The sequence below is a fragment of the Chiloscyllium plagiosum genome, unplaced genomic scaffold, assembly GCF_037043375.1.
Source record: "Chiloscyllium plagiosum isolate Xiang-an unplaced genomic scaffold, Cpla_swu_hap1 HiC_scaffold_11, whole genome shotgun sequence".
Classification (NCBI taxonomy): domain Eukaryota; kingdom Metazoa; phylum Chordata; class Chondrichthyes; order Orectolobiformes; family Hemiscylliidae; genus Chiloscyllium; species Chiloscyllium plagiosum.
The window spans coordinates 15868137-15891906 of NW_028270149.1; the positions used below are offsets into that span (position 1 = coordinate 15868137).

Genomic DNA, 23770 nt, shown 5'->3' on the forward strand with positions numbered 1-23770 from the left:
TACGCACTGTATATTTGACTCTAGTGGCTTAAAAAAATGCTTTTTTTACAAAAAGTGTATTAATTTCTTCAGTACAGGAAATGCAACAGGCAATTTGTGCACAGCAAGCTCTTAAGTTGATAATGACTGGATAATCAACATCACTCAAAGGGAGAGATTGCCACACAAATATTGGCCCAGGCACGAGGGATACCTCCCCTGCCTGTTGAAATAGTGCTGTGGGATCATTTTATATCCACACAAAAGGCAGGTGAGGCATTTCTTGAATGGCACTTCTGATATTGCAGCACTCCGTTAGCATTGCACTGCAATGCCAACATAGAATTCAGTCCGTGAAATTGGCACTTGTAAAAATGGTGACTCAGGTGAGTGTGGCATAGTTTTAAGTTCTGGTTCCTGCACCAGATATTAACATATATCTGCTGACAGGTATGCTATTGAATAAGGTCAGCTGCCCATTTTAATTTCTATCCATTGTAGTCCTTTATCAGTACTGTCATGCAGGGTATAAAACTGGCCTCCAGCTTGTATACATTGGGATGCCCTGATAAATCCAAAATATTCTTTGGTTAAAACGGTTATAAGGCATATAGTTTATGATGGGCTGAAAATGTGTTGCTGGAAAAGCGCAGCAGGTCAGGCAGCATCCAAGGAGCAGGAGATTCGACTTTTCGGGCATGAGCTCTTCTTCAGGAATTCTTCATTCCTGAAGAAGGGCTCCTGCCCGAAATGTCGAATCTCCTGCTCCTTGGATGCTGCCTGACCTGCTGCGCTTTTCCAGCAACACATTTTCAGCTCTGATCTTCAGCATCTGCAGTCCTCACTTTCTCCATATAGTTTATGATCTCAGGAAAATGTCATAGAGTCATAGAGATGTACATCACGGAAGCAGACCCTTCAGTCCAACTCGTCCATGCCGACCAGATATTCTAAACTAATCTAGTCTCATTTGCAGCCGTTGGCCCATATTTTTCTACAGCCTTCCCTGTTCTATGAATGCAGGTCTATTTTTCTTCTACTTAGGCGATGCATTTTATTCAGTAAGTGTGTGAAAAATTAATAGCACTATATTCATAATCACCCCTTGTATTTTGGGTTGAGTTGAAACTTCTTTCCTCTGGGAGTATTTGTGGATTTGAATTGACGTCATTTGTTTAGATGACGTAGTCACAAACAAAAATGTTGTCAATATTTTGCAGTCTGCAATCATCATGCTCAACTTAAAAAGTCAAAGTATTTGCAATAGCAACATTCCTGCTTTTGATGGCAAAATTAGTTTACCAGTGCATATGAGCAGGTGCAATGGGGCAAATTTAATGGGATTCTGGATTAGTGGTGCTGGAAGAGCACAGCAGTTCAGGCAGCATCCAAGGAGCTTTTTGCCCGAAGGGCTTTTGCCCGAAATGTCGATTTCGAAGCTCCTTGGATGCTGCCTGAACTGCTGTGCTCTTCCAGCACTACTAATCCAGAATCTGGTTTCCAGCATCTGCAGTCATTGTTTTTACCTCAAATTTAATGGGATGTGATGACTTAGTGGTATTATCGCTGGACTGTTAATCCAGAAACCCAAGTTATGTTCTGGGGCCCAATTTTGAATCCTGGGCCCAAGAATGGTGGAATTTGAATTTAATTTAAAAATGTGGAATTAAATGTCTAATGATGACCATAAATTCATTGTCAACAGTCAGGAAAAACCCACCTGTTCTTTAGGAAGGAAACTGTTTTCCTTATGGTCTGGCCTATATGTAACTTCAACCCCACAGCAATATAACTGACTCGTAATTGCCCTCTGGGATGGACGATAAATGATGTCCTCATCTCAAAGAACAATTCCAATTCTTTTCTTTAAAACCTCCCCATTTGACTGCAATAAATATTTTATCTTTTTTATTAACGTGATGCTATATCTCTCTCCGTAGTTAGCTCCTAACCAATAAAAATGTGGTTACCCAATCAAAAGTTTTTTTCTTGAAAGCAATTTTATTATCCACTATCCCTGAGAAAAAAGATAAAGACGTGATTGTGTGCATGCAAACAGGTGCAAGGTTTTTAACAAAAGAAAATTCTGTACAAAAGGAAGTCCTTAGAATGGACTTTAGATGTAAAGGTTTTAAACTGAGACCATGATTAAGAAAAGTCTTGTATTCTTAATAGTGTGAATATTTCGGCTGTACTTTTGAGTTTTCGGTGCTCTTTTTTTTCTGCAGTCTGCTTTGTCACCAGGCACTTTATCGTTTTGTGATGCTGAAATGCAGAGAGACAGGGAGGCCTTTCTTGTTTTAGAGCAGAATCAGTCCCCTTTGCTTGACTAAAAGCAGTTGCCATAATGAGAGCTGGTTTGTGTATTTCCATGTCTGAGATCCTTGTTTCTTAGCTTGATAATTGTAGGCAATGTCTTCCATCTCCAACATGTGAAACTTATCATACAGGTGTAAATTAAAATAGATGAAGGCTATACATGCCTGACTAATTTCATACCTTTTTGATAGAAAATATTAATTTCGGATCAGATGCTTATGTTTATTCCATTTGAATATCCTGATGTTTGACTATCTCATGCAGCCAGTTGATTGCTGTGACTATTCTAATTCAGTGATTTTGTTTTTGATCCATGAAGGTCCAGGGTAGTGAATCACACAATGAAAATTGAAAGTCATTAGTTCTTTTTTTTTGTATGACACACTGAAGACTTGAGCAGCTGTCTCACAACATTTATGCATCCTTCTGCAGTGGCTAGCAAGATGGATGTCTGTAACATTATAATATGTCCAAGGAGCATTTAAGATTTAAAAATTGGCACAAAGCCAAATACAGACACAACCATGTGGTTTTCAGCTGTGTCTTTTTATAGAGGAAAGAGGGGGTTTAATAAAAAAAAAATAGGGGCAGTTGTGTAGGGGATTGCCTTCTTGGGGCAAAAATAAGTAATTCTTTGTGTGTAATGTTACATTGTTTGTACTCATCTCTCAACTTGTTACTGGCATTATAATAAATTTTCAATTTATTTTCTATTTAATCCTTTTCTCATCTGAACAAGTTTTACTTCACCTAAGTAGTTGATGTTACTGTCCTCAAGTATGAATAAAATACAGTACGCATGGTGCAATGTAACTGAATACTAGTTCAACATTTGGAAATCAGGATTTGCTTTTAACAATCTGGTCCTCTGCACCACCTTTGTATTCTGTCTTTGTTTTCTATCCCCCGCTTTTCACTGCCATTTTAATTCTGGGTTTGAGTGAGCTACTCCCATTTAACAGTGAAATCTGAGATGGCTATTGATGTGCTCACAGGGAACATAAGAACCAGATATAGGCCATTCGGCCCCTTTGAGCCTGCTCTGCCATTTGATATGATCGTGGCTGATCTCATCTCGGCCTTGATTCCACTTTCCTCCCTGCTCTCCATAACCTTTTAGACAGATCTTTAATGAGTAACAGTTTATCTCCTACTTGAATTTATTCAGTCTCCCAGCATCCACCTCACTATATGGTTCCACAGATTCACGACACCTTGAGAGAAGTAATTTCTCCTCCTCTCTGTGTTAATCTGCTCCCCCCTTATGCTAAAATTATGATTTCTCGTAATAGGTTGTCCCAAATAAGGAATTATCCTTTCCATGTCTATTTTGTCAATCCCTTCTAACATCTTGTATACCTCCCCTTGTTCTTCTATAGTATAGTGAGTATAGGCCTAAACTGCTCAATCTCTCTTCGTAAGACAATCTCCTCTTCTCTGGAACTAAGGTGTACTCTACTGAGTATGTTTTCAACGTTCCATCTTCTTAAAAGTCATCTTCTTTGCCCTCTTGCCTGAAGTTGGTTTCCACCATTAAAATCAGAGGAGTGTTTTACAACTTCTTACTTTGAAATGTCCAGCTTGGTTTGGCAGTTGGAGGTGAGACAAGAACCAAACTCTGGTCAAGTATAAAAGAGTCAAGATTAGAATGGTGCTGGAAAAGCACAGCAGGTCAGGCAGCATCCGAGGAGCAGGAGTATCAACATTTTCGGGCAAAAGACCTTTATCAGGAATGTTGGCTTCAAATACAGCAAGCAGTAACCGTACTGTACTACATAATACAATGGGGGAACGGTGGCTCAATTTGTGACAGTCTTGCACATCATATCCATTTAGAAAAAATCTTGCTGACCTCTGTGCAAAATAAACCCAAATAAATAAGGGACTTTGATTAATTCATTTGTAATACCACGACTCTGTTTAAAACAGGGTGTTAAACAAGCTTAACCCAGCCCACATTTTCCAGGTTAAAGTGCTTTGTTTGAGAAGTACTGACTAGTTTGGCTTGTTCACCTGCATTGTCTCCTTTATCTATCATATGTTTTTCAACAAAACCCTGTCTTGCTTCAAGGATATACAACAGGAACATTGTACAGTTGCTGAAACTTGTACCTGATTGCCAATAGAAACTGTCCTCGCCCCAGATATTTCCCACAAGGCCTGTTGGTTTCTTGTGCATTGTTATTGTAAACACTAGTTAAATTCTCAAGGGTGAAGTCATCCATCCCCTACACTCGATGGGAGATCGGTTGAGCCGGCTTTACAACTTCACTCAGCTAAATCTCAGCCTTCTCCTGCTTGGAATCGAAGAATGCCAGAGCACAGGAGTGGACATTTGGCCCATAGTGTCCCTGATAGCTCCTTGGAAAAAGCAATCCAGTTAGTTCCACACTGCCTTGCCCTTTCCCCAGGATCCTGTAAGCATTCCCTTTCAACATTTACCCTGTCAATCCCCTACAGAATCCTGAATGTTTCAATGAGATCACCTTCCATTCTTCTAAAGTTCAATGATCCTGTCCACATTTATCCTGTCAAGACTCCTGTGTCACTAGGTGACAGTGACTTAAATGGAAATGAAAAACAGATGGGCGAGCAAATGAACTCCCAATTCAACATGAGTTGTTTTAGAATATGGGGAAATGACTCTCCTAAGTAGCTGCTGATTGCAGTTGAGGGCTCTGTCCTGGATGGTGTCACAAATTATTGTTGTATCCATCAGGGTGAGTTGACACTATTACAACTTAACCTGCATGACCTACGTCAGAATTATGCAGAAGGTTTAATAAAAGATTGGTGATGAATCAGAGCTGCTGTCTTTGCTTAGTCATACTGAAATGATCGCTTTTATGTGTGACTGAGAGAAACTCTGTCTTGATGTTTTGGAGTATAGTATTTCATAATAGCTTACTTTGATTATCAGACTGTTTTACATGATACAAATTCTTAATTGCCAGTGAGATGTAAATTAGTAACACCACACATGAAAGAAATAAGCGCAATACAACTGTTTATCAGTATCACTTGTACATAACCAGGGTAATGTTTTTTCCAGTGACTGAGATATAATTTTAATTACACCCTTATATAGGTTCACAGCACATTCTGAAGAACTTTAAATGGCCTTGAAACCAAATGAGTCCCCTGGGTGTGGTTCCACAAACACTGTTCTTTTCTGCTATCTTTCCTGAGATCCTGAAGCTAAAGAAAGAATTTGCATGTCAGGATATCTTGAAGCTGTGCACAGCCAATTTGTGGCGTAGTCCCTGCAGCAACTTTAGAGAATCTGTAGTTCACAATTCTTTCATAAAAATCTGGTTTGGACACAAATACTCCAGAGTCTAGATTAGAGTGGTGCTGGAAAAGCACAGCAGTTCAGGCAGCATCCGAGGAACAGCAAAATCGATGTTTCGGGCAAAAGCACTTCATCAGGACTTCAGGCAGAGTGCCTGAAGGGTGGAGAGATAAATGAGAGAAGGGTGGGGGTGGGGAGAAAGTAGCATAGAGTACAATAGGTGAGTGGGAGAGGGGATAAAGGTGATAGGTCAGTGAGGAGGGTGGAGTGGACAGGTGGAAAGGAAGATAGGCAGGTAGGACAGGTCATGGGGACAGTGATGAGCTGGAAGTTTGGAGCTGGCGTGAGGTGGGGGAAGGGGAAATGAGGAAACTGTTGAAGTCCACATTGATGCCCTGGGGTTGAAGTGTTCTGAGGCGGAAGATGAGGCGTTCTTCCTCCAGGCGTTGGGTGGTGAGAGAGCGGCGGTGGAGAAGGCCCAGGACCTCCATGCCCTTGGCTGAGTGGGAGGGGGAATTGAAATATTGGGCCACAGGGCGGTGTGGTTGATTGGTGCGGGTGTCCCAGAGATGTTTCCTAAAGTGCTCTGCTAGGAGGCATCCAGTCTCCGCAATGTAGAGGAGACCGCATCGGGAGCAACGGATACAATAAATGATATTGGTGGATGTGCAGGCAAAACTTTGGATGTGGAAGGTTCCTTTGGGGCCTTGGATGGAGGTGAGGGAAGAGGTGTGGGTGCAGGTTTTGCAATTCCTGCAGTGGCAGGGGAAGGTGCCAAGATGGGAGGGTGGGTTGTAGGGGAGCGTGGACCTGACCAGGTAGTCACGGAGGGAACAGTATTTGCAGAAGGCAGAAAGAGGTGGGGAGGGAAATAAATCCCTGGTGGTGGGGTCCGTTTGGAGGTGGCGGAAATGTCGCCGGATGAGTTGGTTATGCAAAGGTTGGTGGGGTGGAAGGCGAGCACCAAGGGTGTTTTGTCCTTGTTACGGTTGGAGGGGTGGGGTCTGAGGGCGGAGGTGCGGAATGTGGACGAGATACTTTGGAGGGCATCTTTAACCACGTGGGAAGGGAAATTGTGGTCTCCAAAGAAAGAGGCCATCTGGTGTGTTCTGTGGTGGAACTGGTCCTCCTGGGAGCAGATACGGCGGAGGCGGAGGAATTGGGAATAGGGGATGGCATTTTTGCAGGAGGTAGGGTGGGAAGAGGTGTAATCCAGGTAGCTGTGGGAGTCGGTGGGTTTGTAAAAAATGTCGGTGTCAAATCGGTGGTCATTAAAGTGAAGCCAGTCTGGGCATCGGACATTTTTGGAAAAAAGAAATGGGTGTGAAGATCTTACACAGGCTGAAGGTGAATTCTTCTGGGGATGAGGTACTTCTGTTCTGGGGGCAGAATCGAGAAGCTAGGGTTGCTCTTCCAAATGAGAAGATTGATAGAATGTTTGATCAAGGTGTTCAACACAGTGTAAGGTCTGTACACTACTTAAGAGAAATTCTGTTCCCATTGGCAGGTGGTTTAATACGCAGGGGCCAATGATTTAATGTAATTGGCAGAGGAAACGATGACAGCATAAAAAAACCCTCTTTATGCCACGTGGTTAGAATCTGGAATGCATTGACTCAACTCCACTGTATTCTCAGGCAATGTTTGTTTCAGTTTTACTCTGTAGTTGAATAATCTGAATATTTTCAATTGAGCAGTTTGGGTGTGACAAGCAGACAAATGGAGTTAATGCCGTCATCAAATTAGCTATGACCTTATTGAATACCAGAGCAGGCCTGGAGGGCTGAATGGCCCACCTCCCTTCCTGTCCTCTGATTGTGTAATGGAAACAGGAAATGGGAATCTGTCCACCATTTTGAAGCCACAAGGAAGGAGTGGGCTAGAATACCCTTCACTTGCCAGAATAAATGCAGCTCTGACAGCAGTCCACCTCGATGACCTGAAGCTCCATGTTCCTTCTCATTTTCCCTGTTGCTGTGTGAACCTCCAAGGTCCATGTGTGGTTGTGACTTCCAGATGGGAAGTCAGTTTCTACCCTCAGTGTGGTGCCAAGGTCTAACCCTGACCCTGGTGCAGTTTTGAAGGAATATTCCATCCAGGATAAAGCAGCCCACGTGATTGGTATTCCAGCTGCCAACTTTGACATTTACTCCGCCGACTGGGAGCAGTATGTCCCATCAACAAGATGCACTGCAGTAACTCATCAAGGCTACTCTCTACAGTTTATTCCACAGCCTAGATCACTGTCCCTAAGAAGGACGTGGGCAACAGATGCACAGAAACTACACCAAACTGCAAGTTCCCCTCTAAGCCACACACCATCCTGACTTGGAAATATATTGCTGTTCATTTATTGTCACTGTCAAAATCCCAAAACTTCCTCTTTAACAGCAGACCCCACGGACTACAGCGGTTCAAGATGACAGCTCGCCACTCACTACTCTGAGGCAATTAGGGATACCTGATAAATGATGGCACAGCCTCATCCACATCAGGATGAGGAGTGGCTTGAAGAGGAACGTGCAGATGGTGGTATTCCCATGTATCTGCTGTCCTTGTCCTTCTAGATGGAAGTGGTTTGGAAATGCTGTCTAAGGAGCCTTGGTGAATTTCTACAGTGCAACTTGTAGGTAGTACCCAGAGTGCTGCCAATCTACAAATGCATTGTAAAAACATCTACAAATAGTCAAGTAGACTGCTTCGTCCTGGATGATGTCAGACTTCTTGAGTGGTGTTTGAGCTGTACCCATCCAGGCAAGTAGAAAGTAGTCCATCATATCCTGATTCATTTCTTGTAGATGGTGAGCAGGCTTTGGGGAATCAGGAGGTTCAGTATAGTGAGGTAGACTTGACTGGGTAGTGACCAGAATATGATAGAATTCACTCTGCAGTTTAACAGGGAGAAACTGCAATCTGATGTGATGGTATTACAGTTGAGTAAAGGTAACTACAAAAAGATGAGGGAGGATCTGGCCAGAGTCTATTAGAAGGTGAGCCGAGCAGGGTAGATAGCAGGCAGCACTGGCGGGAATTTCGGGAGACACGGCAGAAGTTCATCCCAAGCAAGGAAAAAAAACCTACTGAGGGGAAGATGAGGTAACCATGCCTACCAAGTGAAGTCAGGGACAGTATAAAAGTGAAGGAAAAGGTGTAGAATGTAGTGAAAATTAGTAGGAAGCCCGAGGATTGGGGAGCCTTTAAAAAGGATAGCCCTAAAACGCAATGGAGGGCAAAGCTGAAACATGAGGGTAACCTTTGCTAGTATATAAAAGAAAATTGCAAGAGTTTGTTTAGTTTTATAAAAGGTTATGGAAAGGCAAGAGAGGACAGTGGACTGCTGGGAAATGAGTCAGCAGAAGTAGTAATAGGGCAAAAGAAATGCTGGAGGAACTGAGCGGGTACTTTGCATCGGTCTTCACAGTGGAAAACATTAGTAGCAAACCAGAATTTCATAAGACTCAGGAGGCCACGATGAGTGTAGTGGCTATTCACGAAGGAGAAGGTGCTGGGAAAGCTGAAAGGTCTGAAGTTGAATAGATCATCTGGACTGGATGCGCTACACCCAGTTATGGAGGAGATTGCTGAGGAGAGTGCAGAGACATTGGTGATTATTTTTCAGGAATTATTAGAGTCAGGGAAGGTCCTGAAGGACTAGAAAATAGCTGTTTCAGAAGGGAGGGAGGGAGGTAGAAAATGGGAAATTATTTGCCAGCTAGCCTAACCTTGGTTGTTGGTAAGGTTTCGGAGTCCATAATTAAGAATGAGATTGCAGAGTAATTGGAAATGCATTTTAAAGTATGACTGAGTGAGCACAACTTTGTCAAGAGTAGGTCATGTGTGAAAAATCTGTAAAAATCTTTTGAGGAGGTAATGAGCAAGTTAGACAAAGGAGAGCTAGTGGGTGTGATTTATCTGTGTATTTCCAGAAATCCTTTGACAAGGTGTTGTATAGGAGGCTGCTAAATAAGATAAGAGTCCATGGCAAGGTACTAACATGGATTCAAGATTAGCTATGTTTGCAGATGATACAAAGCTAGGTGGTGTTGTCAAAACAGGGAGGCTGCAATAGGACTTGGATATGCTAGGAGAATGGGCAAAGAAATTGGCAGATGGAATGCAATGTGGGAATGTGTGAGTTTATGCACTTTGGTCGGATAATTAGGAAGACCAGGTTAAGGGTTATGGGGAGAAGGCAGGAGAATGAGGCTGAGAAAAATAGCAGCCATGATCACTTAGTGGAGCAGATTTGATGGGCTGAATGGCCTAATTCAGCTTCTTTATGTTGTGGTGGACTATTTTCTAAATGAGGAAAAGCTTTGAAAATCTAAAGCAGAAGGGAACTATGGGCGGCACGGTGGCACAGTGGTTAGCACTGCTGCTTCACACACCCAGGTTCAATACCCGCCTCAGGCGACTGACTGTGTGGAGTTTGCACGTTCTCCCCGTGTCTGCGTGGGTTTCCTCCGGGGGCTCCGGTTTCCTCCCACAGTCCAAAGATGTGCAGGTCAGGTGAATTGGCCATGCTAAATTGCCCGTAGTGTTAGGTAAGGGGTAAATGTAGGGGTATGGGTGTGTTGCGCTTCGGCGGGGTGGTGTGGACTTGTTGGGCCGAAGGACCTGTTTCCACACTGTAATTAATCTAAGTAATCTAATCTAATCTAATCTAATCTAATCTAAAGGCTCTTAGCTCAAGATCCTCTTAAGGTTCGCATAGAGGTTCAGCCGGCAATTAGGAAGGCAAATACAATGTTAACATTCATTTCAAGAGGGCTATAATAAAAAGAGCAGAGATGTACTGCAGAGGCTGTATAAAGATATGATTAGACTGCATTTGGAAAATTTTGGGAGGTTCTGGGCTCCCTCTCTAAGGAAGAATGTGTTGGCAATGGAGGAGGTCCAGAGGATGTTTAGAAAAATTATCCTGGGGTGGGTGAAGGGCTAGCCATGTGAGGAGCAGTTTGAGGACTCTGGGTCTGTACGTGATGGAGTTTAGAAGGATGAGTGGGCATCTCATTGAAACTTTCAGAATACTGAGAGGCCTGGTTAGAGTGGACGTGGGGGAGAGGCTAGGAGCTGAGGGCATAACCTCAATGTGAAGGGATGATGCTTTAGAAACTGAGATGCTGAAAAATTTCTCCAGCAAGAAGGTCGTGAATCTTTGGAACTCTTTGCCCCAAAGGCCAAGTCATTGAGCTTCTTTAAGAAGAAGCTTCTTTAAGAGATAGATAGGTTCTTGATTAGTAAGAGGATCAAGGGTTACAGGGAGAAGGAAGGAGAATGGGGTTGAGAAGCATATCAGCCATGATGGAATGGCAGAGCATACACAATATGCCAGCTGACTTAATTCTATACATGCGTCTTTGATTAGGTTTCACTACAGTATTCCCAGCCTCCAATTCCATACTCCTGTTCCAAACCTGGAAAGTGGACTATCACCCATGGTCAGAGCTCAGTGAGTTGTTTACTTAGATGGGTCAAAACCCAGAACTTGCATCCAAACAGCACTCTATGGGATTTATCTATGCCACTTGGATTTAGGAAAAGAAGACCTATCAGTACCTTCTCGAGGGCAAGTGGGGATGGGCAATAAATGGTAGCCTGCAGGATTTTTTTCACATCCATTTTATCTCCTTGCATGCCTGTGTTGACCCCTCGCTGCTGTCCTCAAGGGGAGATCTCTGTCACTTTTCACCTCTGAACAAGTGGCCACAATCATGACATTCTTGTTTCTGACTGGCACTTAGGAGTTCATCTTGTTCTCACAATTTCAATTTCCTCTTTATGGTGTCTTCTGCTCTAATTATGCTTGAGAATTCATAGCATCCATACTTTAAAGGCCTCTATTTTCTCCTACAGATTTTCACTTCTTATTCAGATTTCTGTGGTGTACAAGTAAGTGGATAGATATTACAATCTTGAGGGATTTTTTCCATCTTTTAAGCTTGAGTTTTCTTGTTTATTTTTCTGATTGTTCATCTTCACAAAGTTGCCTCTGGCTACTTTTTTTTTGTCCTCGTTCTAACTTTTGCGTCACACCTTCTATCTTCTGTTTGTCATTTGTCCTCAAGAGACAGAGAGACAGACTTCTACTTCTAGCAAGACACCCTCCACTTCAAACTTAATTTCTTCTAATGGATTCCTTCTGACTATCATTGTTCATTGATACGTGATCTATCTACTTATGTGTGCAATCCAGGCTGACTCCATTGCAGCAATGCGGAATTGAAAGGTTTCACATAACATTAAACCATAGGCCCCACGTCCCCAACCCCCCGTTATGAAGGTGCAGGTGTGTACTGTACCTTTTTGAGAGAGGAAACTAGCATGGACTGACTGTAAGCAAAGGGTGTCCTCAATAATTTAAAAATGTAAGACTTGGTTGAAACAAATAACTGGAGTTGAGTTGCCATGGAATAAAAACAAATTCAAGTTCAGCCAATAAGTTTGAATTATGCACCAGCTCCCAAAATCCAATTGAATTTGAGTTTAGATTTGATTCCCTACAGTGTGGAAACAGGCCTTCGGCCCAACGTCCACACCAACCCTCCGAAGAGCAACCCACCCAGACCCATTCCCAACATTTACCTCTGCCTGTAGTGTTAGATGTATTACTCAATTTCCCATGGCCAATTCACCTAACCTGCACACCTTTGGACTGTGGGAGGAAACGCACGCAGACACAGGGAGAATGTGCTAACTCCACACAGACAGTTGCCCGAGACGGGAATTGAACCCGGGTCCCTGTGAGGCAGCAGTGCTAACCACTGAGCCACCGTGCCATTGTGATGACATCGATTCAATGGGAGAACTGCCAAGAAAACCAACAAGTATAGACTGCTAGCCAAATAGCTCTCTGAAAGGTACCTGTTCATATGAAAGACCTGGGGAGCAGAATACTGAAGAAAAGACAACACAGGAAAATTTACAGAGGGAGATACAAAGAGAAGATTCGACAGCTGGCTGGTTTTGAAATTTTGAATTTTGTTTGTAAGTCTTAACTGGGGCTTTTATCGGACCAGAATTGTAGAATGGGAGGTAAAAGATAGGTTTATGAGAAAGGAGTTGTAAGTAGTTGTTGGTTTTAATGGTCTCTGTTGGACTTACAGAATAAAATTGTTAATTTTTACTTTAACTAGTGACCTCTGGGCCAGATCTTTTGCCTCTTGAAATTTACCAGATTATGGTGCGAGGTGAGCTTCTCTGTGTGTCAGGTTTAAATTAAGACACGGGGTTTAAATTACCCCGTGTCGTAACACACCCCTCAGTTTAAAGCATTGCAGTTTGTGGGAGCTTACACACACAGCAAGTTCAGCTGCTTTATTTCCTACATGACAACAGTGAGTACACTTTCTCAGTACTTTGCCTGTAGAATTTTTTTGGGTATCATACATAAATTCAGGCCTTTATTCCTGATTGTTTGTTTCAAACGAAAATCTTCCAGATCTGAGAATAAAAGCAGAAAATACAGCAAACGCCAAGTGTGACTGGCTGCATCTGTGGACAGGGGAAACTCGGGTTAATGTTTTGGGTTACTGACCTTTCAGACATTAAACGTTAGCAGTTATTGGTGTGAGTAATGCCATAATGTGGCCTGTTGCTAAGAGCCATTGTGTCGACAACCTGTTACCGTTTTCGCAAGTTGGTAATCAGCTCATCAACATAAGCTTCTGCTGATTATTGCTACGGCAACTGATGTTACATAATCACATGCAAGTAATATGTTTACACTGGCAGCTGAATTTGAGAAATAAGTTTGCTGAATGCTAATTGTAGACATTTATCAGTGTTTGCAGGTGTTTAAATAGCTAGATGCCAGAACGCTGGAACAAAATCAAACTCTGTTGTATGAAAATTGTTTTCTGTAAAAGCATATCAGCGTGGCCTTGAGGTCCCAGTCTAACATCTCTTTACATTTATTTATGGGATCTGGGACACCACCGCAAGGTTATTGTCTCTGATTGTCCTTTTGAGAAGATGATGGGGAGCTACCTTCCTGAACTGCTGCACTTCTTGTGACAGGATACCGTTAAGGTGGGCAGTTCCAGGAATTGAACCCAGCGCCGATGAGGGAATGGTTATATCGTTCCAAGTTCGGGCACTAGGTAGAGACTTGGAGCTCCTGTCCTTGTTTGTTGAATTGCTGTCTGTGGAGCCTTGTGGAGTTACTGTCGCACATCGTGTGATGAAGTGTCATCTTCTTGGGCAGTCCCTCAGGGTCAAGGGTGACTTACTTCCACTCCAGGGCAGGATGGGCTCAACGGGGGCTGAATAATACAATCTTTTAGCTGCACACTATCTACCATGGCAGGTGGTCAAGGGGGTGGATGAGTAACATAATCTGCATTATGTTCACTCTTTCCATAGTTTATGATTGGCACCTTCACGGACACATCTTCTCTAGTTTGTGTTATTCTCGGGCAGGCATGTGTCAGTGGGGATGTTGTTTAGGAAAGCTTTGAGGGTGTCCTGTGTTGTGTATCCTCTGCCCTCCTAGTGATCGCTTAATCATTGTGGAACTGAAAGAGAGAACACTTGTTGCCGTATTTATTCACATGATGAGTGCATCACTGGTTAGCCTAGCTTTTATTGCTCTCCCTCATCAATCACTGGGAGTTGTGTTCAGGGAGTTGTGCCAGGAATGCGTACCAATGTGGCAAACGTCTCGCAGCTGGTTATGTGTGACCAGTGCCTCGATACTGGGAGAAGGTACAGCTATCTTGCCAGTGGATTTACAGGATTTTACAAAAGCAATGATGCTGATAACTCTCCAGTGATCTGCTGTACACGGTCCACGTATCTGAAGCATAGAGGAGGGTGGGGACCAAGACCCCTCGAAAGACCATTGGCACTTGTGAATTTATTCAGTGCATCTTCAGAGCTAAGTCCACATTAATGGGAGGCTCTTTTTGGCTCTTGGCTCCTTTTGTCATAGTCAGAGAGATGTACAGCATGGAAACAGACTCTTCAGTCTAACTCGTCCATGCTGGCCAGATATCCTAAATTAATCTAATCCCATTTACCATCACTTGGCCCATATCCCTCCAAACCCATCCAGATGGCTTATAAATGTTGTAATTGTACTAGCCTCCACCACCACCTCTGGCAGCTCATTCTGTGATGGCCGCACGGTTGCTCAGTGGCTAGTACTGCTGCCTCAGCGCTGGAGATCTGGGTTTGATTCCAGTCTCTGATGACTTTGTTTGTTTGTTTGGAGTTTGCACATTCTCCGTGGGTTTCCTCTAGGTGCTCCGGTTTCCTCCCATAATCCAAAGATGTGCAGGTTACATGCATTGGCCATGTTCAATTGCCCATAGTGTTCAGGAATGTGTAGGTTAGGTGCATTAGTCAGAGGTAAATGTGGAGTAACAGGGTAAAGGAATGGGGTTTGGGTGGGTTCTTCTCAGAGGGTTGGTGTGGACTTATTGGGCTGAAGGACCTCTTTCCACACTGTAGGGATTCTATGATTTATACACGCACCACTCTTTGCATGAAAAAGTTGTCCCTTTTGAACCTTTTTTAAAATCTTTCCCCTCTCACTCTAAACCTTAGGTCTCTAGTTCTGGACTCCCTCACCTGGGCAGAAAAGGTGTTGTCCATTTCAGTTTTAATGTATAAAGTATTGGGATTCCAGTAATCTCTATCCTTGGGCCTGAAATTCCTGGAGTATTTTTGCCGTATTTATTCACATGATGAGTGCATCGCTGGTTAGGCCAGCTTTTATTGCTCTCCCTCATCAATCACTCTGTGTGGGCCTGGAGTCTAATATAGCCCGGAGAAGTTGTTTTTCCCTAAAAGACATTAGTAAACCAGCTGGGTTTTTTACCCTGCGCTCAGCAACAGTTTTCTCATTAGACTGTTGTCTCATCATCATTAGACTCCAGATTCCAAATTTTTTTCTTTAATCTGACATCTAATGTCCCCAAAACATTAACTGGGTCTCTGGATTAATAGTCCATCATCTCTGACATATGACTAATGTAAGAGATGATGGGCCATGACCATGTCACCCGGATAAAAATACTGGATTTACGCATCTAAATTCCAGAAACTTGAGGGGTGTCGGTCACAGAATAAAATCTGGACAAAGGCCCATATAGGGCCTACTAATTCTACTGTGAATGTATGGGCTGCCAACCCAGCATAAAATTTCTCAGCATAGCATGAGGCCATTCTGCCCTTTGTGGAACTGTCTCAAAGGGCTGAATGACCTATTATTTCTTATTCCTGTCTGAACACAAAAGGGATGAGGAAGAGAGAGAGCCAGGTACTGGGGAGATTGTAAAGGGAGGCTGTAGTGATTGGAATGAAACATGGGCTCTGAGCTGGCTGGTCAGAACCCATGTACTATGCACATGTGAATAAAGGTGACTTGGTATGGAATACCAGCCTCTGTGCAGTTATTTCAGATCTCATTCAAAACATTTGCTTCCCTCTTGCACTTGTAGTACATGATGACAGATTGATTTTGTTGTCGGTTTTTAACTGAGACACATTGTTTCAATTCTGTTATAACCCTTGGAAGTCATATCACTGGTGAGCAAGACTCATCAAATAGTCTTTTTTTAAACTTTCAGTGCTTTGTGTTATACCACTTCCAGTAAGTATCATTGATTCTTGTTTGTTCCTTTTTAAGTACAAATAGCTTGACCTTTTTTTAAAAAAAAATTTGTCTTTTTCATTCTGTGAGCTACCATCATCACTCTTACTGGCTCTGACCTTGCCTGCTCTGAAAGACTCAGTGCCTGAAAACTGAGTTAGGTTTACTGTTGTAAATTTAACTAGGTAAAAACAATGACTGCAGATGCTGGAAACCAGATTCTGGATTAGTGGTGCTGGAAGAGCACAGCAGTTCAGGCAGCATCCGACGAGCAGTGAAATAGAAGTTTCTGACAAATGCCCTTCATCAGGAATACAGGCAGAGAGCCTGAAGGGTGGAGAGATAAGTGAGAGGAGGGTGGGGGTGGGGAGAAAGTAGCATAGAGTACAATAGGTGAGTGGGGATGGGGATGAAGGTGATAGGGCGGGGGGGAGGGTGGAGTGGATAGGTGGAAAAGAAGATAGGCAGGTAGGCCAAATCATAGGGACAGTGCTGAGCTGCAAGTTTGGAACTAGGGTGAGGTGGGGGAATGGGAAATGAGGAAACTGTTGAAGTCCACATTGATGCCCTGGGGTTGAAGTGTTCCAAGGCGGAAGATGGCGTTCTTCCTCCAGGCGTCTGGTGGTGAGGGAGAGGCAGTGAAGGAGGCCCAGGACCTCCATGTCCTCGGCAGAGTGGGAGGGGGAGTTGAAATGTTGGGCCACAGGGAGGTGTGGTTGATTGGTGCGGGTGTCCCAGAGATGTTCCCCAAAGCGCTCTGCTAGGAGGCGTCCAGTTTCCCCAATGTAGAGGAGACCGCATCGGGAGCAACGGATACAATAAATGATATTAGTGGATGTGCAAGTGAAACTTTGATGGATGTGGAAGGCCTCTTTAGGGCTTTGGATGGAGGTGAGGGAGTAGGTGTGGGCGCAGGTTTTGCAATTCCTGCGGTGGCAGGGGAAGGTGCCAGGATGGGAGGGTAGGTTGTAGGGGGGTGTGGACTTGACCAGGTAATCACGGAGGGAACAGTCTTTGTGGAAGGTGGAAAGGGGTGGGGAGGGAAATATATCTCTGGTGGTGGGGTCTTTTTGGAGGTGGCGGGAATGTCGGCAGATGATTTGGTTTATGCAAAGGTTGGTAGGGTGGAAGGTGAACACCAGGGGCGTTCTGTCCTTGTTACGGTTGGAGGGGTGGGGTCTGAGGGCAGAGGTGCGGGATGTGGATGAGATGCGTTGGAGGGCATCTTTAACCACGTGGGATGGGAAATTGCGATCTCTAAAGAAGGAGGCCATCTGGTGTGTTCTGTGGTGGAACTGGTCCTCCTGGGAGCAGATGCGGCAGAGGTGGAGGAATTGGGAATACAGGATGGCATTTTTGCAGGAGGTGGGGTGGGAAGAGGTGTAATCCAGGTAGCTGTGGGAGTCGGTGGGTTTGTAATAAAATGTCGGTATCAAGTTGGTTGTCATTAATGGAGATGGAGAGGTCCAGGAAGGGGAGGGAGGTGTTAGAGATGGTCCGGATAAATTTAAGATCAGGGTGGAATGTGTTGGTGAAGTTGATGAATTGCTCAACCTCCTCGCGAGAGCACACTGAGAGACCATACCGAACCTCATCAGCTCAGGCCTCCAACCTCATAGTCCTCAATTTCCCTTGTCTCTCTCTCTCTCTCTCTCTCTCTCTCTCTCACACACGCAGTGTGTCTCTCTCTCTCTCACACGCAGTGTGTGTCTCTCTCTCTCTCTCTCTCTCTCACGCAGTGTGTCTCTCTCTCTCTCTCTCTCTCACGCAGTGTGTCTCTCTCTCTCTCTCACACGCAGTGTGTGTGTCTCTCTCTATCTCTCTCTCTCTCTCTCTCTCACTCACACGCAGTGTCTCTCTCTCTCTCTCACACGCAGTGTCTCTCTCTCTCTCTCTCTCTCTCACACGCAGTGTGTCTCTCTCTCTCTCTCTCTCTCACACGCAGTGTGTCTCTCTCTCTCTCTCTCTCTCACACGCAGTGTGTCTCTCTCACGCACGCGCGCGCGCGCACACACACACAGTCTCTCTACACTGAATTCCCAAGGTTTAGAATCCTTAGTGAAATTCCTCCTTATCTTAGCATAACCTCTTACTGGTTGGGTGAAGCAGCATTTCACATCTATCCTGCCAATGCCTGTACAAATTCTAAGCAGTTTGATGAGATTCCCTTTTCTCCTGAACTCCAATATTATATTCAATCTCTCCTGTTAGGACTGTCCTATCTTTTCCCAGGAATTAGTTCAATAATCTTCATTGTACCCAACTAATTATAGTCTTCTTTCCATAAGGGGATCAAAATGGTGCACAGTACAACCAACACATTTTCACCAAAGCTCTTTTATAATTGCAAGAAAACTTTCCTTCTCCAATTCCCTCAGAGTAGAAGCTGGAGTACCACTTGCCTTCCTTGCATGTGCATATTAACCTTGGCTCATGTACAACCATTTTGTACCATATTTGGCTTTTGCTGAGATGAGGAATTTCTCTCGTGCAGAGAGTGAAGGTACTGGAAGATATAGTTTTACTTGAGTTTAACTTGAGTTCCTGTTTGTCTGAGAAATACTGAACACAATCCATTTGCTTAAAACAGGTCCTTGTGTAAATCTTCTGACTTGAGGTTCAGAAACTTCAAATTATTTTCTTTCAAGCTGTTTGTTCCTGATATTTCCGAGATTGAGACTGTGATTTAATACTTGAACAATTTTACTGCAGTTTTGTACAGTTGACCCTACATTGTTTATCCAAGAAACTGTTGATTGAAGTCTCCTCATTGTGTTCTTATTGAAGTTTAACCGGCTGTTTGCTATGGTTTTGACTTGCTCTTCTCCAGCATGATTTTCCGCCAAATTATTTCTTTCCAGATCTGATTTGAGGGGATTAGCCATCAGAGTGACCTATTTTGTAGTAAATTTAATTTAGGACTTGACTTCAACTTGAATGAATCCCTGCCACTGTTGGATCATCCATACTCCCCACTGCTTAACCCCCCTCCTCTGTATTATGTTAAACTTGTTGGGTAGTAATGCTGCAGCCTTAACGTCAGCTGCTGGTTTCAGGTAACCCTCCAATCCCATTTGAAAGCCTCAACTAATTCTGCCTCAGCCACACTCGCGGGATGCAAACACAATCCAGTGAAGAACGCCAGCAGATGTCTCCCTGTAGACTCCCAATGTTGCTCATACCTTGTATAAGAATATGTCCCTGTTATGTGTAGCAGTGTATTAATACAAAATATTCAATATAGAAACTTGCAAAATGCTTACTGCCCTTTTGTTTCACAGGGACGGGCAACATGGTTGCAGTAATGATTGGCAACATCAAAGGCAGTGAGATTTTGGCGCTGGTGAGGGAAGGTATCGCCGTTTCCATGGTGATTGAAGTTGGGAAGCAGCATGGACCATGGATGAGCCAATACTCCATCTTCTTTGTCTCGGTTTCCTTTTTCGTCGTCACCGCTGCCACGGTGGGATATTTCATCTTTTACTCCGCAAGAAGACTGCGGCTTGCAAGGGCTCAGTCTAGGAAACAGGTATGTTTATTCAGTTCTGGAGCAACGCGACGCAATGCTGGGCAAGCTTGACTCTTTCTTGCTCCAGCTATGGAGACATTTTAAAACAAACATTCTGTAAGTTACCTTCTTGATCTCCTGACTGTTTAATAAGCTTGCGTCAACTTTGTTTCTGCCACATTTTAACCCCAAGCTTTTATTTCAAATTAATTCATGCCTCTGTTTAAATAAGTAAAGGTAAGGCCATGACCTTACCAGAGGACCACAGGAGGGGTCACTCATTAGAGGGAGACAGCTGCTGGTGGTTTAACCTGAAGGTTACCTCAAGCAAAGGGGCACGATTGAAAAGCAGGGACCTTCGTGGTAACCTTGGCCGGTGCAGGAATTGAACGTGCACTGTTGGTGCCTCGCAAACCAGCAGTCCAGCCATTTCTATCCAAATAAACATCCAATACCACAACTGAACCTGCCTCTACCACATTTCCAGAAGACAGCACACAATCAAGGTCTACATGTACAGGAACGGCAACTCAAAATGTTGTGTAGCTCACACGTTTGGTCAGAAATTTCTCTTGTTTGCATTGTTGAATGTATGATTTTATCAAAGCGATTTTTGCAGCTTCTATTCTAGGACAGCATTGCTTTCATACCAGCATTGAGGTTTGCATTGTAAATCAAGCACATGTTTTGGCCACAACACTGTATTTTAAGAGCAGAAAGTATGGTTTCTTTATTTTAAGGCAACTTGTGACGACTTCAGTTATCATCGAAAACATAAAGCAATCACTAAATATTCACATTTATGTAAAACTGTTGAAAATTGGCTATTTTAAAAGCTAAAAAAATTATGAAGAAAATAATATTTTTCACCTTGTGGCATATTGGCGATTTTCTTTTTCCTTCCAAACCAGGCTGTGCCAAGATCCTGGGGCATGTACTGGAGCCTAAGGTGTGGATGATTAGGTTAAATACTTTCGAAGGGCTGATTGACTTACTCCGGTTCTGAATTGAGCAACCCTATTGCTTGAAAATACTTTATTTTGGTGTTTGTTGAAGAGAGAAGTGATAGGTTCTTTCTACCTGAATAAAACTGATTTTGGAGTCTAATGCTTTCTGGTTCGAATTCCAAACAACAAGATTTAAGTTGACTTATGCAGTGGAAGCAAATGTAGTAATTTAGTACATAGTAATTATGGTCGCTGGTTGTCTGGTTATGTTGAGTACTTTGTTTCCCCTGTTGAAGAAGAGCTTGATGGAAGCTTAGTTCTGAAATCAAATGCTTTACTTCGTGAATTATTTTGATTTTGATGTTTAAGTGAAGAAACGTTTGGATTTAAGCTTGACATCTATGTTGCCTTTTCTCCTGTCTGTTTCATCATCAACACCGCCAGGGATTTCATTGCTTGGAATGTCACATTTTCTTCTCCAGTTTCCTCATTTCCCCTCCCCCCACCTTGTCTCAGTCCCAACCCTCGAACTCAGCACCACCTTCCTAACCTGCAATCTTCTTCCTGACCTCTCCGCCCCCACCCCCACTCCGGCCTATCATCCTCACCTCATCACCCTCACCTTCCACCTATCGCATTTCCAATGCCCCTCCCCACAAGTCCCTCCTCCCTACCTTTTATCTTAGCCTGCTTGGCACACTTTCCTCATTCCTGAAGAAGGACTCATGCCCGAAACGTTGATTCTCCTCCTCCTTCTTGGATGCTGTCTGACCTGCTGCGCTTTTCCAGCAACACATTTTCGTGTCACATTTTCTGTCAAGCGGCACAGATTTGTTTTTTTCCTGATTTGGTGTTGAGACCATCTCTTCCCAGGAGGAGCCAGCTCTGCTGAGCAACAAAAAACACCACTCTGGGATAGCCGCATGGTTCTCGCTGTTGGGCCAAGAGCCAGTTATCACAAGGGTGTTCAGTAAGTGCTCCTCACCGATATCACTGCATAGAGAAATGCCCCACTCTCAGCGCCAGGAGCGAAGGCTCACTGCATCTCAGCTTTGGAAAACTAATAGGAATCTTGCTTGGCATGACGTGATTCCAAACTGGAGCATTCCTGAATGTTCCACAGGAAACCTTGGCAGGAGCTATGAGACTGCTCAAACTGTGGTTTTTGTTTCTCTTTTGAGTCTTTTTCTCATCGGTGGCACAGTTTTCCAGGAAGCTGTGAGCTGTCGTATCAATCGGAACTTAACTGCTTGTGAGGTCACACATGTTGTGGATACCCCATCTCCACCCATTATGGGTTTATCCTCTCCTTAGGAATGTTGTTCTCCACTGATCCCTGGCCAAGTGTATTGTTACATCCTGGATAGTGGTCAATTTGGAACTATTTCTGCCAGCCTCTCATTTCTTAAGCTACTCAGGTCACCATTAGCATCTTTTTTTAAAATTCATCCAACAAAGGACCTGGTTTTACTGACTCCGTTTTTTTGTGTAAAAAAAAATCAAGTTTCTAAGACCTAAATTTTCAGTCAAAAAGCAAGTGATCAACTTCTGTGTGTGTAATAGTCTGGAAGAGTTGAAATCTACTTTGTTCCCATCACCTTGCTATCCCAGCGCTGACAGCTCAGATACTGTTCCTGCCAACCCTGTCCACCAAAGTAGTGCAAAAACAGTGGATGTGTTTTTATGATCGTTACTTATAGATTAAAATGTATTTCTAAGAAATGGACTTAAATTTAGTTGGTTTCGTGTAAAGAAATTAGATTAGATAAGGTTAGATTCCCTACAGTGCGGAAACAGGCCCTTCAGCCCAACAAGTCCACACTGACCCTCCGAAGATTAACCCACCCGGACCCATTTCCCTCTGACTAATGCATCTAACACTATGGGCAATTTAGTGTGGGCAATTCACCTGACTTGCACATCTTTGGACTTATCAAGCTCAAAAACAAAAATGTACAAATGTTTATAATGTCATTCAGTTTTTTTCACAAACGGAAAATAATATGACATCGCAGACGATGCAGTGGCTGTGTAAGCATGTCATCAAGATCTATTGAGTGACAGTGTGAAATCCCGGTCTTCTGTTGCAGTACAAAATTGCATCTCTTCACTCCTCTTTCACAAACCTTTGAGCCAAAGTGCTGCAAAATGGGACTGGAGTGGATCAGTGCTTGATGACCAGCATATACAAGACGGGCCAAGGGGCCTCTTCCTGTGCTGTAAGACTGTACATCAGTCAGAGCTGCCTTCGTGATCTGCACCATGTTTTTTGCTGGTTTCAGGAAAAAAACCTCAAAGAAACTGAGTCATTCTGACAATATTCATGGGCACAGTTTTGCAATTTCATCTTTTGGCGGCAGCTATGTGCCAAGATTCCTTTGGTTTGTGCGTAAAACTCCTTTTTTTTTTGTTAACTAGCTCCAAGCTCTAATATTCTTTTGCGATATTCTGTAGCTGCTGCACAATTGTTTGTCTGCTGTGCAGTCTGAACAACATTTGAGGTTTGAACTAGGCTGAATATCTGCTTCTCCCTCATTGATGGTTCGGTTACCATGTTAGGTATCGGGATTGGCTGGTCACTGCAGCACACAAAAGACTTGACCCGTGACTTTGTGGGTTGGTGTGTGCAGGCACAAAGAGCTGTGCAGCCGCGTCACGGTCTGCTGTTTATAATTGATGAATTTGATAAATTCTTGATGTCACAGGCAGAAATTGATAATTGATAAATTGATAAATTCTAATTGTTTGAATGATCCTGTAGAATTGCCAATGTCAAACTAGCATCCATTTTATACTCAATTTTTCCCTCTCAGAATAGAAAAATCAGCATTTTTTTATAATGGTCACCAGTTTGATATCATGACAAATCAAAATTGTCTTCAAAACATTAAAGAGGGTTCTTTCTTTTAACAAATAAACTGTTAGCCAGGTCCACTGTAAACGGATGTAACCAGGCTTTGCCCTGTCCAATTATTGTAAAAAGAGGTTATTGACTGAGAAGTAACATAGTGATAAGGGATAAAGAAAATTATAACAGTATTATCTAAATAGTGAGACGTTGCATAGCTCTGAGATGCAGAAAGATGTGGGGATCCTAACGCATGAATTGCTGAAAGTTGGATGCAGCA

At 43.3% G+C, this 23770-nt stretch overlaps 1 protein-coding gene across 3 annotated transcripts in view; it reads left to right on the forward strand.

The window, feature by feature from the left end:
- Nucleotides 1-23770, forward strand: part of rnf128b (ring finger protein 128b) — a 156886-nt gene that overhangs the window by 81791 nt on the left and 51325 nt on the right. For all 3 annotated transcript variants that reach the window (XM_087991863.1, XM_087991864.1, XM_043705147.2), the window contains one exon: nt 19469-19716. In XM_087991863.1, coding sequence (XP_087847989.1) covers nt 19469-19716 — 248 coding nt within the window. The remainder of the gene's footprint in view (nt 1-19468; nt 19717-23770) is intronic.